The sequence below is a fragment of the Protopterus annectens genome, chromosome 2.part1 (assembly GCF_019279795.1).
Source record: "Protopterus annectens isolate FY-2018-M chromosome 2.part1, PAN1.0, whole genome shotgun sequence".
NCBI classification, from domain to species: domain Eukaryota; kingdom Metazoa; phylum Chordata; order Ceratodontiformes; family Protopteridae; genus Protopterus; species Protopterus annectens.
The window spans coordinates 581455900-581474367 of NC_056729.1; the positions used below are offsets into that span (position 1 = coordinate 581455900).

At 41.4% G+C, this 18468-nt stretch overlaps 1 protein-coding gene across 1 annotated transcript in view; it reads left to right on the top strand.

Annotated features, from left to right (window-relative positions):
- Positions 1-18468, top strand: part of LOC122794867 (protein ABHD1-like) — a 406644-nt gene that overhangs the window by 234383 nt on the left and 153793 nt on the right. The window contains exon 6 of the mRNA XM_044063466.1: positions 16934-17046. Within this exon, the coding sequence (XP_043919401.1) occupies positions 16934-17046 (113 nt within the window). The remainder of the gene's footprint in view (positions 1-16933; positions 17047-18468) is intronic.

The window sequence follows — 18468 nt, forward strand, 5'->3', positions numbered from 1 at the left end:
TGGAAACTGAAGTATTTCTGATGTAATAGCATGCTCTTCGTTGTATGATAACATGTTTCTTTAATGGTTACCTGTGCAGTTCAGACATGCGCATCTGTAAGTGCACTTTCTTTCTCTGTTTTGCTTATTCTACCCCATTTGTTTGTTTGTTTCTAAAGATAATTTTCTTGAGGTATCTTCACTTGTGCCTGAAACAAAATGTCCGGTGCTGTGTGCATGGATGAGGTGACTTATGGTTATGGTCCTGTTAGTCAAGTCTTGTGAAGTTGAGAGACTGTATCACCAAAAACTGCTACTAAAAACCTTAAGAAATTTGCCCTGGATGAAGTTGAGGTAAGCTTCCCAAAACTCTCTATGCAGAGATATCTGCCCCTGCACAACTTTCTTAATATAATGTGCTTCGAAGTTACAGATGTTCAGAGCAAATGCAAGAGTCTTATAGAAAAGTCTTTCAGATAAACAAGACTTGAATAATTATACAGTCACTAACTACATAGTGAGACAGAAGTACAACTGCATAGTGAATCAGCAGCTAATGTCACCAGAGTAGATGGGAAAACACACAAGGATAATAAACAGGAGAACAATTGCAGAAGCAAGTCTTTCATTAAGCCTTCACAAATGGAAGATAGTGTAAAGGCCACTAAGAACATTAATATTAAAAGGTCTGAGGATAAGAGAAAGAGGAATGCAGTTTTATTAGTCTGTGTGGAAAAATTCTATGATAACTTGTTGTAAGACCATAGACTAAAGTCATGTTGGGAAAAGAGCAAGTTGAATGCAGGTGAGGAGGTGTTGGGGATTAGAATATAGGGATAGAGGAGTATGCAGCACAGTATCTATTATTAAACCAGGTGGTGGTATTCTGTTTTAAGAAAATTGGATGTACTCAGCTGCATGGCATAGACAGATGGAGCCCTTCCTGTGACCCCAATGACCCGAGTTTAATTAGTGGCACAGCTGCCGGAAGAACATAATGGAGATGGTAAGTAATGAGAAGCTTTTGTCTCACCCATCTGGGAGAAAGTTTGGAATTTCTGCTTGCAGCCAGGTGCTTCCTGGTGGAGTCTAGTGACTATTTCCCAGCTGTGAAATAGGCTACCATTCATTCTTTAGCAGGGGTGGGGAGTTGAGTAGGTCTGTAATTCTGGTTAGTGATGCTCTGCTCTCATATTCTTACTCCACCACAGTTAAGGTTTCCTTTAATTTCCTATCAGTGTAAGAAACTTCTCTGTGTGGAAGATTTTAAATCCCTATATCTCTAGTTAATCACTGTATATTAATCGGATCCGACAATAGTAGTAGGAGTAGCAAACATAAACTCGTCTTAAGTAAAAAAAAAAAATATATATATATATATATATATATATATATATGGGTCTACCTGAAAACGCCAAAATTGCACAACGCCGACGACGAGAACATTGACAACGGAAGATTGACAATGGAGAAGACCGACAATTGAGAATCCCGACGCTGAGAACACCGACAAGTTAAGGTAAGTGTGCGATAGGGAAGGACGTTAGGGTCAGGGTGTGGGTAAAGTAAGTGTGTGATAGTGACGGACGTTAGGGTAGGGTGCACGTCAGGTAAGTGTGCGATAGTAATGGACTTTAGGTTTAGGGGCAGGTTAAGTGAGTTAGGGTTAGGGTGCGGGTAAGGTAAGTGTGCGATAGTGACGGAATTGAGGGTTAGGAGCGGACTAAGTGAGTTTGGGTTAGGATGCGGGTAAGGTAAGTGTGCGATAGTGACAGAGTTAAGGGTTATGGGCGTATTAAGTGAGTTAGGATTAGAGTGCCGGTAAGGTAAGTGTGCGATAGTGATGGACCTTAGGGTTAGGGTTTGGGTTAAGGTTAGTGCATAGATAGTTGTGTATGTAAGGTTTAGTGTAGGTTTGTAAGGTTTTTGGTGTGCTTGTGTTGTGTGTGTGTTTTTCGGGAAAGGTATTTGTTTTGTTGATTGTCGGATTTTGGTTTGTCGGGCATGTGAAGTTATGTATTTTTGAACTTTCTTTTTTTGTCGTTTTTTTCGTGTCGGTTATTTCGTTGTCGGTGTTTTGGCATGTCGGTTTTATCAGGTAGATCCATATATATATATATATATATATATATATATATATATATATATATATATAAAATAATGTACAGAATTACTAAGTATTCGAAAGTAGTCCAAGCAAGGCTGGCAGTCTGTTTCCAGTCGAAAATCCTTTATTAAGTACACAGACAAGCGATCCAAGTAAAACAAAATTAACAGAGTAATAGTTTCCTCACAAGCTTTCTAAATATATATATATATATATATATATATATATATATATATATATATGTGTGTGTGTGTGTGTGTGTGTGTGTGTGTAATATATGTTTTATCAGGCAAGGGAGTGGTTCATTGTGCTGTAAAACAAAGTGTTATCGGTACACACATTAAATTCACATCCCTTCCCCCATCAGTGTGACATTCGAGCTGGTCCTGCCCTACTTAGTAGCTGTCATAATAATATAACCCTTATGTACTTTAAATAAAATTTATAATGATGTGTTACCTATTATTTAACTAGATTATTAAGTCTGTGATTTTATCCAAGGCATTATATAATTTTGTTTTACTTGGATCACTTGCCACAGTACTTAATAAAGGATTTTTGATTGAAAACAGACTTGCCTTGCTTGAATTACTTTCAAATACTAGTAATTATGTACAATATTTCATATATACATATATATATATATATATATATATATATATATATATATATTTTTTTTTTTTTTACTTAGACGAGTTTAAGTTCACTACGTCTACTACTATTGTCTGATCTGATTAATATTCAGTGATTAGCTAGAGATACATGAACTGAAAATCTTCCACACAGAAAAGTGGACCCACTATACTTGGTTAGTGGGTTGTTTTGAGACTTTGGGGATACCATGGAGATTACTTGTTGCTTTAATTTCATATCAAAACTCTCTACACTATGGCCTCTTAAATGATGCCTGCCTCTGGGATCTCACTCTTCTTAAAGGGGAAATGGTGATTTCACCATATGAAAGGTCATTTAAAACATTCTTTTCCACAAGAAAGAAGGCCCAGTGGTGCGTAGCATTACATCAGAATTTCTGTGTAATCACTGTCCTCCTTGTAATGGGAAGGGATGGAAGGAAAGAATTGACTAATGGGGATAGGCTGGATGTCAGCAACAGAGCAGGTATGCAGGGAAAAACAAAAAAGGAAAAATACTGAGTTGCGGTAGATGGAGAAGGAGACTTGGTTAAATTAAAAACTATGTTCAGCCCCATATTCCATTCAGTGCCTGGCTAGTGCATTACGAGTATCATGATTTCTTATATTGTAACAATGCCCCCTAATGTATGGAAAATGGGGCTGAACATAGATTTAGATTTAGAGTTATTGAAATTATAAGTGTAAATGAACGAGGTGGTGATGTTAAAAACTTTACTGAAGCCCGTGAATTGCATTGGATTATATTATTGCAAGCAGACAAAGTGCCGGGTTTGAATGATAGAGTCTCTTTAAAACCTGTTTTAAAATTGTGTGGTCTTTTTAAATAATGAATATGTATTTAAGGTGTTATTCATATCTTAAAAGCTGATTGGTTCTTTTAAATTTATGTGATTAATTTGTTTTGTATAAAAGGAAGTGATATATGTGTATTTTGTATGGTCTGATGAAGCACTACTTGACAGTGTAAAAGTGCTTACCTACTTGATTAAAATGTTTGATTTTATGCCTCTGGCTGTGTTTCTGTGCCTGTTCGTGTTTTATACTGCTCTTTATTTAAAGAACCAACATTTGAAAAGACTAGCTAAGGACATTATGGAGGGTTCTGTAGGTCCTTCGGCTGAGCAGACTTTGAAGAGGAAGGTCAGTAAGCGTAGGCCTGAATCCTCTTCCACTGCACCTCTTTCCACCAACGTATCTCTTGAGGTTAGTTAAGACCCAGAGGCATGTTCAGAGGTTGGGATTGTTTTTTCTGTGGACACCACTTCGGAGGCCTTTAAAGAATCCAACTTAGGCACGTCCTCAGAGGCAGTACAGATGTCCGTATCAGATGGACAAGGGGAACCACAGCTTCTTGTGTCAGAAGAATCCAGAGACATACCTCAGACTGTTGCTAGGGTAGAGCTCCTGGTGTCAGTCATTGAAGGCAGGCCTATGTCGGGTCCTTCCACTTGCCATCAAGCAGAGGTGCATGTTAAGAAAAAAAAAAAAAGCACCTTCCAGCCCCTAAATCATGTCAGTCAGATTGAGATACTTTTTCACAGGGACTGATTAAGGCTTTAATCGCACTTAAGCCTTCTTCTGCTGTTTCTGTTCCCTCCTTTACTTATTCCCTTGTTAGGAGGGTTAGGGAACAAGAGTTTTTAGAGGATGAGTTTTCATCTGATGAGGATTCCTTGGCATATACAGCAGAAATTACATCCCCTTTAGAATATACTTCCCCTGAGGAAGAATCCAATGGTGCATATTCTCTAGTAGAAGAAAGATCTGTTGTGCAAACTATTAACAAGATGAGAAAATTCTTTAAATGGGACTGCTCTCAGATCTCTGAGGTGCAAAAAAGCTATTATCACCTTTTACAAATGGAATCTCCTTCTCTTTCTGCTGTGCCACCTGTACTGCCACCATTTTGAATGCTTTCTGTTCCGCTTCTACGGCCCCAGATTCACAGGCTCCTGCACCTAAAAGGCCTGACAGATTTTATAAGGTGCCTGACGACTGCATATTCCTTTACAAATGCCCTTTGGTTGATCCAGCTGTTGTATCCATTGCTTCAGACAAATCCTCTAGGATATTACCATCTTCTAAGCTTCTTCCTTCAGATAAGGAAAGCAAAATAATGAAAAGTGTTGAAAAGAAGGTTTACACTTCTGCTACTTTAGCTTTCTGGGCCATAAATTATCAAACACACATTTCTAGGTGTTAGTTCTTAGCTCTTCTTTCTCAGGCCTCTCAAGCTCTTTCAGACTTTCCAAATGCTGACATTAAAAATCAGGTACTGTCCCATTTAGGAGCTTCTTCTCAAGTGTCTTGACATGCAGTCAAATGCAGCTATGATGCAGCAGAAGTGTCATTTAGAGCAGCTGTTTCTGGCTTTGTGCTTAGAAGGTATTCTTGGTTGAGGTTTCAACCATTGCCAGATGACATCAAACCAAAACTGATGGATGCTCCTGTGGATAACAATGCTCTTTTTGGTACTGCAGCTGCAAATTTATTTAAGTCCTTACAAGAAAAGGGAAATGAAGTAAATAATGTGGGATGAAATAGCCAGGGAATTGTTATGGCTAAGCTTGTATAGGCCCTAGGGACGATAGCCTAGTACCACCCTATGAACCTATGAACTTCAGGACTTGAAACACATTTGTGTGTTACCTGTCCCTAAACTCCACAGAAATTTTCCTTCTAAGACCTCTTTTGTCAGGAGACACAAAGACCCATTTTCTTCTTCTTCCAGAACTAAGAACACTGTTAGAAGACCTACTCAGCCTAAGACTTCTCTTTCAAGTCCCACTTCTAAACAGCCTTTTCCAGATAGGCCATGTTGTCTGTGACTACCAACCACTTCCAAATTGTAGTCCTCTTTCTCTTCATCTATCCCTCTCTCTTCCAGATTGGGCAAATGTAACTCGGGATTACTGGGTTCTCTCTATTATCCAACACAGATATTTTGTGACTTGGAAAAATCTTCCTCCTTTAAGGGGCATTCCTCAACCTCCTCCAAACCAGTTGGATTTGTTTCCACAGGCTCTAAAAAATTTAATCAGTCAAGGTACAATTCAATATGTTTCTCTGGACCAAAGGGGAAGGGGGCTTTACTCAAGAATGTTTACTGTGCCCAGAAAGGAAGGTCTTAGGAAACCCATTCTGGACCTTTCCCATTTAAGCACTTTTCTCAAGGTTCCAACTTTTTGGGTGCTGTCTTTACAGACTTTGTTTCCTTTAATTCCTCCTCAGGCTTACATGACCTCTCTGGACATCAAGGATGCCTACCTTTCCATACCTATCCATCCTCTATCCAGGAAATGTTTATGTTTCTCTGTGACTTTCAGTTCTCTGCCTTGCCCTTTGGTCTAGCTACTGCCCCATGGGTACTCACAAAGTGTTTGACCCCTGTCATAATCTCTTTTTTCTGGCTCCTCTTCCAGAGACATTAATTTCTTCAGTTTGCCATCTGTCTCCTGCAAAGGTTGGGGTTTACAATAAATTTCAATTTCAAAAAGTAATTTCTTTCCCCTTCTCAGGATCACATTTTTCTAGGGTGCAGGCTAAGAACAGATCTCTTGCTGGCCTTTCTTCCACTAGAAAAGATTATGTCTCTCACTTCCTTCTTCCATAGCCTACTGTCTCGTCCATCTCTAACTGCCAGGGAGTTTTTAAGACTACTGGGATTTATGGCATCCACAATACCTATGGTGCCCCTGGCAAAACTTCATATGAGGAAGTTTCAATGGTACCTAAAATCAGTTTGGATGCAGTATGCACATCCTCTGGAGTGTGTACTTCCTCTTCTCCCATGCCTGAAATCAGAGCTGCTTTGGTGGATTCAGCAAATTTCTCTGAATCCAGGTCTTCCTCTTAAATCATTCTCAGCCAAATCAAAAGAGTTGTTTGCAGATTCCTCAGTCACAGGATGTGGAGCAAGCTTTGCATCAAAAAAGGTGCAGGATCTCCTTCTCAAAGGAAGTTGCATGTCATTGTTAAGAAATGAGGGCACCCATTCTAGTTCTACAGGCTTTCCATCCTTTGTGTCATCCAGGACCTCTAAAAGTGTTTACAGACAACACCACAGTCTTCTGGTGTGTAAACAAATTTGGGGGTGGGGGACAAAAATCATATACTTTTGCAGATTGACTCTGATCTTGGCAGTTCAGTACAAGGTGTCTCTTCAAGCAGTTTACATTTCACCCACTCAAAATTTTGTGTCAGACATTATAAGCATGTCCATGACTCGATCCCATGAATGGATGCTTCACAGGCATGTATTTCTGGGCTTAGTCCATCGGTGAGGCAATCCTCTAGTGGATCTGTTTACCACCCCTCTGAACAGACATCTTCCTCTTTTTTGTGTCAGCGTCCCAGATCATGTGGTTTGGAAGGACATCCTTTATTTCTCATGGAAGGGGATGTTTCTTTATGCATCCCCCCTTCCTTTAATTCAAAAAGTTCTGCTCAAGATTCAGCAGGACAAACCAAAAATCTTGCTGGTGACTCCTTTTTGGCCAAGAGAGCATTGGTTCTGTCTTCTGCATTTAGCCAAGGGCATTCATCACAAGTTACCTCACAGAGTGGACCCTCTCACACAGGATGAGGGATCTCTGCTTCATCCATATCTGTCAACTTTACAACTTGATCACTTTCAGACACCTTTTTTCTGAGGACAGGATTAGGTTACTGCAGAAGGCCAGAAAACCCAGTACTAGAAGATCTTACGTGTCTAAATGAAAGAGATTTTCTACTTGGTGTCTTTCACATAACCTGGATCAATTTTAAGTGGATATCCCAGTTGTTCTTTCCTACTTGTGTGAATTATTTGAGTGAATTGGCTTATTCCTTAGTGAAAGTCTTTAGATCATGGCTGCTAGACTTCAGTACTGCAAAATGTTTACCCCACACCTTCAGATGCATACACAAACACACACACGTGGTGGGGCATGCTTACTAATGCTAGCTTCATCTTACCCTACCCTTGGCCTCCTTGTGCACTGCTGCAAGGCTACATATTGTAGACACTCTTGTACCTTCTGTGTCCCAGACACAAACTGCTAGACTGTTTGCTGCCTCATGGCAGACGTATCCAGACACACACACACACACACCCACACCCACACACACACACACACACAAAATCATCCTACTCCATTCATACTCATGCCGATGTATGTGCACTGTGATTTCTTCCATAGAAATGAGCAATGCCACTTGTCCAGGTCAAAGCAGTTTCTGCCTGAAACTATTTATTGCCTTTGCTACTTGTTTCTCAACTGTCTTTACCATGCATATACTCTGACATGCTTTCTTTTGCATGCATTCATTTAATTGCATGTTGGTTTATTTATTTATTTATTTATTTGCATAAAATGGTTATTGTGCCTACACCTTATGCTTTACTCATTGTCTGGTTTTATATATCTGACAGTGTTGTACTGTGTTACTTGTGTAGCAGAACAGTGGTGTGCCGTCATATTTCAATTAGTCCACCGTTAGCGCCAGTGTTCCCTGCTGTACATGCAGATTATGTGCCGATCACATGCCATTGTACATCACACTATACCCAGCTGATTAACACCCCTGCTGTTTTTGCTTTTCTTGACTTAAACGGTTATGCTCATCTGTATATCTTTCTTATGTTTTCACTGTGTTTATAGGGAAGGAGCCACTGCAACTGGATAGCCGTAAATCCAGAAGTATGAGTTCTTCTGTAGTGCAACTTTTGTTTTCAGTATTTGTATGTGGATGTAGCTTTGCAAATAAATAGTCAAATAATGACTTGATGGCATGCCTCTGCTTTACATTTGGATGTCAGTCCTGAATTTTAGTCACTGTCTTTCTGGAGTTTACATCTTCTCACCATGTCTGCATAGGTTTCCTCAGGATTCCTACCTCAAAACATGCTGGTTGATTGACCACAGTAAACTGTCCATCTCTCTGTCTATATGTGTATGTGTGTATGTAGGTCTGTTCAACATTCGTTATGTTGTCTCACATCATTGCTATGTCCCTTAGGAAGTTTAGACTTTCTGATAATTACTGAGGATTGCAGTGAGCCATTACTGCCATATGTTAAAGATTCACATTTCATAGTTTAGAAATTGCATGTTGATGCAAAATTCTTTATTCTATTAACGTTTTATGTAAAATAGAGTAATATTTATAAATTCTGACTGATCATGGACATTTATTCTGCCATTTTTGGTTTTGTCGAGAAGTCTTGAACAAGGGTATGAAAGGTATGGCAGGCAACACCAGTCAACACACACACACACACACACACACACACACACACACACACACACACACACACACACACACACACACACACACACACACACACACACACACACACACATATCCATACTCTGCATCACCTACATAAACCCCCATACTGTGACCAGACAGACATACACACACAGACGCACACAGATACACACACACACACACACACACACACACACACACACACACACACACACACACACACACACACACACACACACACACACACACACACACACACACACACACACACACACACACACACACACACACACACTCTGCATCACCAACATAAACCCCCCATACTGTGACCAGACAGACAGACACACACACACACACACACACACACACACATATCCGCACTCTGCATCACCTACATAAACCCCCATACTGTGACCAGACAGACACACACACACACACACACACACACACACACACACACACGCACACACACACGCATACACACACACACACACACACACACACACACACTCTCTCTCTGCATCACCAACATAAACCCCCCATACTGTGACCAGACAGACAGACACACACACACACATATCCACACTCTGCATCACCTACATAGACCCCCCATACTGTGACCAGACAGACAAGTTTTCTTTTGGATGCATTCATTTAATTACATGTTAGTTTATATATTTATTTGCATAAAATGGTTATTGTGCCTACACCTTATGCTTTACTCATTGTCTGGTTTTATATATCTGACAGTGTTGTACTCTGTTACTTGTGTAGCAGAACAGTGGTGTGTCATCATATTTCAATTAGTCCACCGTTAGCGCCATTGTTCTGTGCTGTACATGCAGATTGTGTGCCGATCACATGCCATTGTACATCACACTATACCCAGCTGATTAACACCCCTGCTATTTTTACTTTTATTGACTTAAACGGTTATGCTCATCTGTATATCTTTCTTATGTTTTCACTGTGTTTATAGGGAAGGAGTCACTGCAACTGGATAGCTATAAATCCAGTATGAGATGTTCTTCGTTTTTCACCGTTGCAGTCATTACATTTGAGTTATCTGCTTGCAGGTAGCCCTCAGTCGGCCTGATTAACAAAGTCTGGGGTCCTGGGTTGGTTGCTATCCTTTCTTCCATGATGTCAGGTTGCCAGGGGTATAAAACATGCAGCCGATGCCATTACATCAGTCTTTCTTGCCATGCAGTGCCCGAAGCAGAAGCAGTTCACAAGTGCCAGTCGGCCGACTCCCGAAATTTTTGTTTTCGAGTTTTAGAACCGAAGTCTTCAACTAAAGCTAAGTACCCCGTTGGAGAAACTTTTTCTTGCTCCTTACCGATGTCAATAAAAGTTAATAATTGCATTACTGTGGAAAGCAAATACCTCATAAAGATTTTCATTCATACTGTATTCCTTGCCTAGGCCCTGACCACAACGTAACTTGCTGTCAGTTTTGTGCTTTATTTAATCAGTGCACTATCCATCATTGGTATATTTTTGCCACTAAATATTTCGGTTCTCAGTTTAATTATCCAGAAATGTCATCGGTTAGCCATCTAATTACCGGGATTCTGAAAAAACACAAAGATAAAGACATTGACAGGCCGCCGAGGTCCAAAACTGCCGACGATGCTTCTCCTAAGCCAGTCGCCAGTTCGCCGGTACTCAGTGAGGAGCTTTCACAGACCCTGGTACCCTCTACTTCTGATTCACAGGCCTCTACTGAGACCCATTCAGAGTCCGGTATGCCGCAAGATGCTTCAACTATGGAACCCGCGGATGTCTCTACCTTGGATGGGTCCAGAGCTGCTGTGCAGGCACCTGCTTCTGAGGGTGTTTTCAGGCCTACGGACTAGCATATTAAACCAACGCCTCCTTCTTTACTTAGGCCTAAATCTCGATCCATGCCTAAAAAAACGACACCCAGGCCACATGCTCAGGCCTCTATGCCTAAAAAACAAATGATAAGAATGGCTGTAGATCTAATAACTCTAATCAGGGGTAGCCAACCTGCCCCCACACTTCTAAGAGGCCTAGGACTGAAGTTGATTATGAATCTTCTGATCAAGATTCTATTTTTACTGATTCTTCTGATGATTTGGATTTGCCCTTATCTACTTATGAAGATTCTGATGCAGAGGACTCCATTCCCTCTGCTTCCCCTCCTGAGGATTTTTCTTTTGGGGAAACCTTACATACTCTAAGGGAGCATTTCCACTGGGAAAACCAGAATTTTTCTGATTCAAAAAAGAGGCTTAGGGATTTCCTTCTCCTACCTCAGCATAGGCCTTTAGCTATTCCTCCTGTACTAGACATTGTTGATGATGCTTTTTCGGAATCTAGTTTGGCCCCTGATTCCCTGCCTCCTGCTCCCAGAAAACCTGACAGATACTACAGGGTCCCTGAGTCCCACAAGCTCCTTTTTAAAAATCCTATTGCAGATCTAGAGACTATTTCACAGGGGCCCAAGGGCATTAAGGCTTTTACTGCTAAAAATCTTACCCCTTCTGATAGAGACACCAGGGCGCTGGATAGATGGGGTAAGAAGGTTTACACTTCTGCAACCTTGGCCATTAGGGCTTTAAACTGCCAGTTTCATATGTTAAAGTATCAGCAACATGTTATTGGACTGCTTAAACAGAAAATTATGTTGATTCCTGGCTGTGTGGAAAATAAAGAATTACAGGATTTAATGCATTCTGCTGAACAAGTTGGAAAACATACTTTGCATTGTGGTTTTGATTCATTAGAGGCCTCTTGCAGGGCTGCTGTTACTGGGTCTGTGCTCAGAAGGCATGCTTGGATTAAGGAGCAATCTTTGCCTGATCATGTTAAAGCTAAATTGTTGGATGCTCCTTTAAATCAGGACCGCCTGTTTGGCAACAAGGCTGAGGAAGTTCTTAAAAAGATGGAAGATAAAGCTAAATCTATGCAAACTGTTAAAGATTTTTTACAAGTTCAGCCTCCTAGATTTAGTAGGCACTGGCCCTCTAAGAATTGGTCCTTTCCAGCCCCTTCCAGGTCTTCTCAAGCCAAACCCAGACACAGCAAAACCCCCAGGTTTTAGTCCCAGGGGACACACAGTACTAAGCAGTGGGGGTCCTCCACTTCCAAATCTGGGAATAATAAGATTCCCCCCTATAGAAAATTATCTCAATGACTTCCTTTTAAAATTTCCAAGCACTTATCAACCGACTGCCCCCTTGGGGGGAAAGATTGCTCTTCATGCAAAGAATTGGGAACTCATTACCCAGGACAAATGGGTTTTAAATACAGTGTTCCAGGGATACAGATTTCACTTCCACAGATTGCCAACACCAAGTTGGTGGCCGGACCTACCCCCAAATCAGTGGGCAGAGGCCCAAAAACAAGTACTTTCTTTCTTAAGCATGGGGGCTATTCAACTGGTACCAGAAGAGGAAAAGGGACAAGGTTTCTACTCTAGACTTTTACTGGTACCCAGGAAAGACAATTCATGGCTTCCTATCCTGGACCTGTCTACTCTAAACAACTTTTTGGAGATTCCACAATTCAAGATGCTGACTCTTCACCAATTACTTCCTATGCTAGGGAAAGATGCCTGGTTGGCAACACTAGATTTAAAAGAAGCATACCTGCACATCTCAATCAGGGAATCTTGTAGAAGATACCTACTCTTCAAAGCAGGCTACACGCACTGTCAGTTCTCTGCACTGCCCTTTGGCTTATCTACTGCACCCAGGGTATTCACAAAGTGCCTAGCTCCAGTTATTACATTTTGCAGGCAAAGAAATATTCAAATATACCCATACCTGGACGATTGTCTAATTCAGGCAGAAAGCCAGGACATACTTTTGAATCATCTGGCCTTTGTACAAAGGGTTCTAACTTACCTGGGGTACACCATAATCGAAAAGAAATCACACCTGGTACCCTGTCAACAAATTATATTCCTGGGAGCAAGCTTGAATACATCTTCCCAGATGGCATACCTCACGCCAGAGAAACAAATTAATTTGAATACTTCAAACAAGTGGCCACAAAAACCCTGCTATCTGCAAGACAAATGCTGCAAGCCTTGGGGTTCATGGCCTCCTGCATTCTTCTAATTCCATATGCAAGATTGCATATGAGGAAACTACAGTGGTATCTAAAAAGCCTATGGTGTCAACATTCTCAAGACCTGGAAACAATGATTCTTATCATACCTTGCCTACGCCTAGAGTTCCTTTGGTGGGCAGAGCCCTGCCACCAAAACAAGGGACTACCTTTCACACAACCCTCTGCCGCCCAAACCCTAACAACAGACGCATCAGACTATGCATGGGGGGGCTCACCTGGCAGGGAAGTGCATTCAGGGCAAATGGAACCCAAGTCAAATGCACCTGCATATCAATCAAAAAGAAATGTTAGCTGTACAGAATGCTCTGACAACCTTCAAGGACCACATTCTTCCAGGACAACTAATGGTAAAGATGGACAACACCACTATTATGTGGTACATAAACAAGCAGGGGGTACACATTCTTACCCCCTCTGCAGACTAGCCATGGCATTGTGGAACACAGCCTTGAGCTACCACGTGCACCTACAAGCTCAATTCCTGCCAATAAAATTAAATACACTGGCAGACGGACTAAGCAGAAACCTCATGAACCCACACGAGTGGAAACTGGAACCAAGGATTTTCAACATGTTGACAAGCAAATGGGGGAGCCCAGATAAAGACCTGTTTGCCTCTCCCCAGAACTACCAATTGGACAAATTTTGCACAAGGACTCCCCACAAACAAGCCTGGAAAGTGGATGCTCTGTCCTTCAGCTGGAAAAACCTATCAGTCTATGCCTTACCCCCTCTGCCTCTGCTCTCCAAAGTACTACTAAAAATCAAACAGGACAAACCAAGGATGATTTTGATTGCTCCAGACTGGCTGCGCCAACACTGGTACCCCCTCCTGCGCAGTGTGTCACGGTTATCTCCATGGCACCTGCCTCAGACTCCTTCCCTGCTGTCTCAGCAGGAGAACCAGATTCTGCACCCTCAGCTTCTAACACTGAACCTTGCAGCCTGGCTAATTACTTAATCTCTCCTTTACCATCCCTCAGCAAACCTGTGATGGATATCATTTTAGAGGCAAGGAGGCCTAGTACTAGACAATCTTATGCTGAAAAATGGAAAAGATTCTGTGCCTTGAACCAGTCTCAAGGGATGAGCACAGCAGCGCCCAATTTACCTCAGATTTTACAATACTTAACTGAGATGCTTCAGAAGGGCCTTTCTTTTTCCTCCATTAAAATCCACGCCTCAGCCATTTCAGCTTATTATAACACAGAACCTCCCCTCTTCTCTCATCCACTGCTCAAGCAGTTCCTCAGGGGGACCAAAACATTGAGACCACCCAGGAGAGCTCCAACCCCAGCCTGGGACCTTAACTTTGTCTTGGAGAAACTCACTCTACCTCCTTTCGGGTCAGCTGCTACTGCAGACTTAAAATGTTTTTCTTGGATAACAGCTTTCCTTTTAGCAATCACTTCAGCTAGAAGGGTATCTGAATTACAGGCCATTATGGCAGTGGAGCCTTTCATCATCTTTCATGCGAATAGAGTGTCCCTCAGAACCAATCCATCCTTCATGCCCAAGATGGTATCCAGTGTGGCTCTTAATCAGCTCATTCATTTGCCAACCTTCCTTCCCAATCCACAGAATAAAGGGGAATGGATACTGCATTCCTTAGATGTTCACAGACAACTTAGATTCTACTTGGACAGGACTAAACCTCAAAGGAAATCTGAACAACTGCTGGTGGCATTTGCTGCAGGGGCAGAGGGGAACGCTATTTCAAAGCAAACCATTTCTAAATGGATAAGCCATTGCATTCATTTCTGCAATAAGCACCATGGAAAACCTATTCCCCCAGGGGATCAGACCTCACTCCACCAGGGCTGCATCTACCTCTACAGCCTTTCTCAGAGGCGTCCCTACCAGGGACATCCTAGAAGCTGCTACCTGGAGTTCTATACACACTTGCACCAAGCATTATCATTTGCCAATTATCTTTAAATCCAGAGCTAACTGCAGTCTTGTAGGGCCTTATAGTTGTCCCTAATGCTATCTAAATTCCTCCTCCCAACCATAGCTTTGGGAATCTACCCAAATGTAATGACTGCAACAGTGAAACACGAAGAATTTAGTACAGTTGTGTACACTTACCATAAATGTAGTTGTTCGAGTGTATTCACTGTTGCAGTCCTGGTTACCCTCCCTCCAGCCCCCTAACTTCTTTTGGCTATACCTCTACTTTCCTTTACTATGCTTAAAAGCCTTTTTGGTGTATTTGCTTTTTTGCTGGAGGTATATCTTTGTGCTTTTATATTTAATTGCTTCCCATTAGGGGGGCACCTGACATCTGGGTCAAGAAAAACTGATGTAATGGCATCAGCTGCATGTTTTATACCCCTGACGACCTGACGCCATGGAAGAAGGGACAGCAACCGATGCAGGACCCAAGACTTTGTTAATCAGGCCGACTGAGGGCTACCTGCAAGCAGATAACCTAGAAGTGGGGTTGGGAGTATGGCCGTGGGGTTGGGAGTATGGCCTAATGGTTAAGGTGTTTGCCTTATAAACACAAGGTGCATGGTTTGAGTCTCACAAGGGATAATTGGCTAGGCTTAAAATGGCTCGCAAGGGCAGTTAGCCTAGTACTAACCTATGAACCTATAATGACTGCAACAGTGAATACACTTGAACATCTACATTTATGGTAAGTGTATACAACTGTACTTTCCTCTGTAGTGCAACTTTTGTTTTCAGTATTTTTATGTGGATGTAGCTTTGTAAATAAGTAGTCAAATAATGACTTGATGGCAGGCCTCTGATTTACATTTGGATGTCAGTCCTGAATTTTAGTCACTTGGGTCATTCTGGAGTTTATGCCTTCTCACCATGTCTGCATAGGTTTCCCCTGGATTCCTCCCTCAAAACATGCTGGTTGATTGACCACAGTAAACTGTCCATCTCTCTGTCTGTATGTGTTAGGTGTGTGTTTATGTCTGTTCAACATTCGTTATGTTGTCTCACATCATTGCTATGTCCCTTAGGAAGTTTAGACTTTCTGATAATTACTGAGGATTGCAGTGAGCCATTACTGCCATATGTTAAAGATTCACATTTCATAGGGTTTAGAAATTGCATGTTGATGCAAAATTCTTTATTCTATTAACATCTTATGTAAAATAGAGTAATATTTATAAATATAAATTTTGACTGATCATGGACATTTATCCTGCCATTTTTGGTTTTGTCAAGAAATCATGAACAAGGGTGTGAAAGGTATGGCAGACAACACCAGTCAACACACACACACACACACACACACACACACACACACACACACACACACACACACACACACACACACACACACACACACACACACACACACACACACACACACACACACACACACACACACACACACTCTGCATTACCTACATAAACCCCCATACTGTGACCAGACAAACACACACACACATCCACAGTCTGCATCACCTACATAAACCCCCCCATACTGTGACCAGACAGGCACGCACACACACACACACACACACACACACACACACACACACACACACACACACACACACATTCATCCTACTCCATCAGCACCGTGATTTCTTCCATAGAAATTAATGGGTGATCAGAGTTTTTTGGCTGAGTTCAATTTATTGGCTGGATGTGACAATTTATGAAGTCAAATGATTCTGTAAATCAGGCATTTTTTAGGAAAGTACATAGCTAATTAGGCTTATGCTGACTTTAGGAAGGTAAGTTGTTTGTCAATAGAAGAAGGTTTTGGCCTGATATTATTATTTTTCTGAATGTTGCTAAGGTCATCTTCTCTGTAGTGCTCTAGAGTACCTAACTTTCAACCATTTATTATTTTGGTATTTTGTAGACTCCACGTACCTTTTGTGCTGCCAGTACAGAAGATCTAGAAACTGTGATCCAACACATAAAGACACAGTATCCTCAAGCACCTTTGATGGCTGTGGGTGTCTCCATGGGCGGGTAAGGAGAACTGGTTGCTAGATAAGGTCATTCATAGTAGATAAATGCAGTCACAGAGAATGTCTGGTAAACCATGGCGGAAAATGTTATTTCTCATTATGTTTTACTTCTAAGCTTCTGGTAGTCTACATCATTGTAGTTTTAAAGGTGACCTAAGTATTTTGCTAACAAACTGTAATTTTCATTTCATTTCAGAAGAAACTGAAAGCTAAATGGAAAACCACACTTTTCTTTGAAGATTATACTAGCAATATGACTAACTCATCTCATTCACCTGTTTCTGTATTGTTTCACATCACTATCCTCACTGTTTCGCTGATCAGAAATGCCTTACTCCTGTCTAGTCTTATCCCTAGTGGCAGGAGGAACTTCCACTTTCCTGTCCAACATCAAGAACATTTCCACTCCACCAGAAATGTGAGTTGTAGGGTACCTATGCAACTCATTCTCTCCGGTCACTGTAGACATTCCCCACACTTTTCCAGTGGCAGTAGGGATTGCCCTACCCTTTTTATCCACACACCTCTTTCCTCTACACATTTTACACACTTCTCAGGTGTCATCAGGAACTGTTGTACCATATTTACCAACACCTTTCTTTTCTCTACAGATTCTGTACACTTTCCTATTTATCCACATCACTACTGTCATATACATTCTACATGCTTCTCTGGTGGCAGCGGAGATGGTTCTGCCCTATACATACACACCCCTTCTTATTCTTTATATTCTCCACATTTTCCTAACTGAGATCTGATCTTTCCTAGCTATTCCACATACATATTCTACTGCCCATATACTGTTCTATTGGGAAAAATAAACCATCCTGCATGGGTCCTTCTAGCCTTTTACTGTCCAAGCAGCAAATTAACTACTTTCCAAACCTATTCTGTCTCCTCCTGTGCCTTATTACCATCCAAACAGTCAGGCTGCAATAAGGCTTTGCTTACACCTTCCTACCCTGATCCCTTAGCTTGCTACACATTCTCAGCAGAGTTCAGTACTATACTTTCAGCAACAGAAAACATATTTCTCTCTGGTACACATCTTAACAGGTGGCTGCTGGTATTACCACTCTTCTTTCCTTTCGCTTCAACATCTCTTTTTCCTGGCAGCAGCAGCACAAAGCAGCTCTACTTTTGCTACTCACACCACCTATTGGCATTGGGCATTAGTGCTTATCTGTTTTATCCTTCAATATCTATTTATCTTGCAGTAGCTAGCGGAGAGTAGATCACTAACTCCCAGTCCATTGCACTCCTCAAACATATCTTCACTTTCAAGCCTGTCTCATCTGTTTAAGAACCACCTCAAAATCCCATTAGTATTATTTTAACAACCTCATTAAAATGTAACTCCAACTCTCAAAATTCATACCTCTCTCCAAGCTCTCTTGTATTTTTTAAACAGCGAAATCTGTAT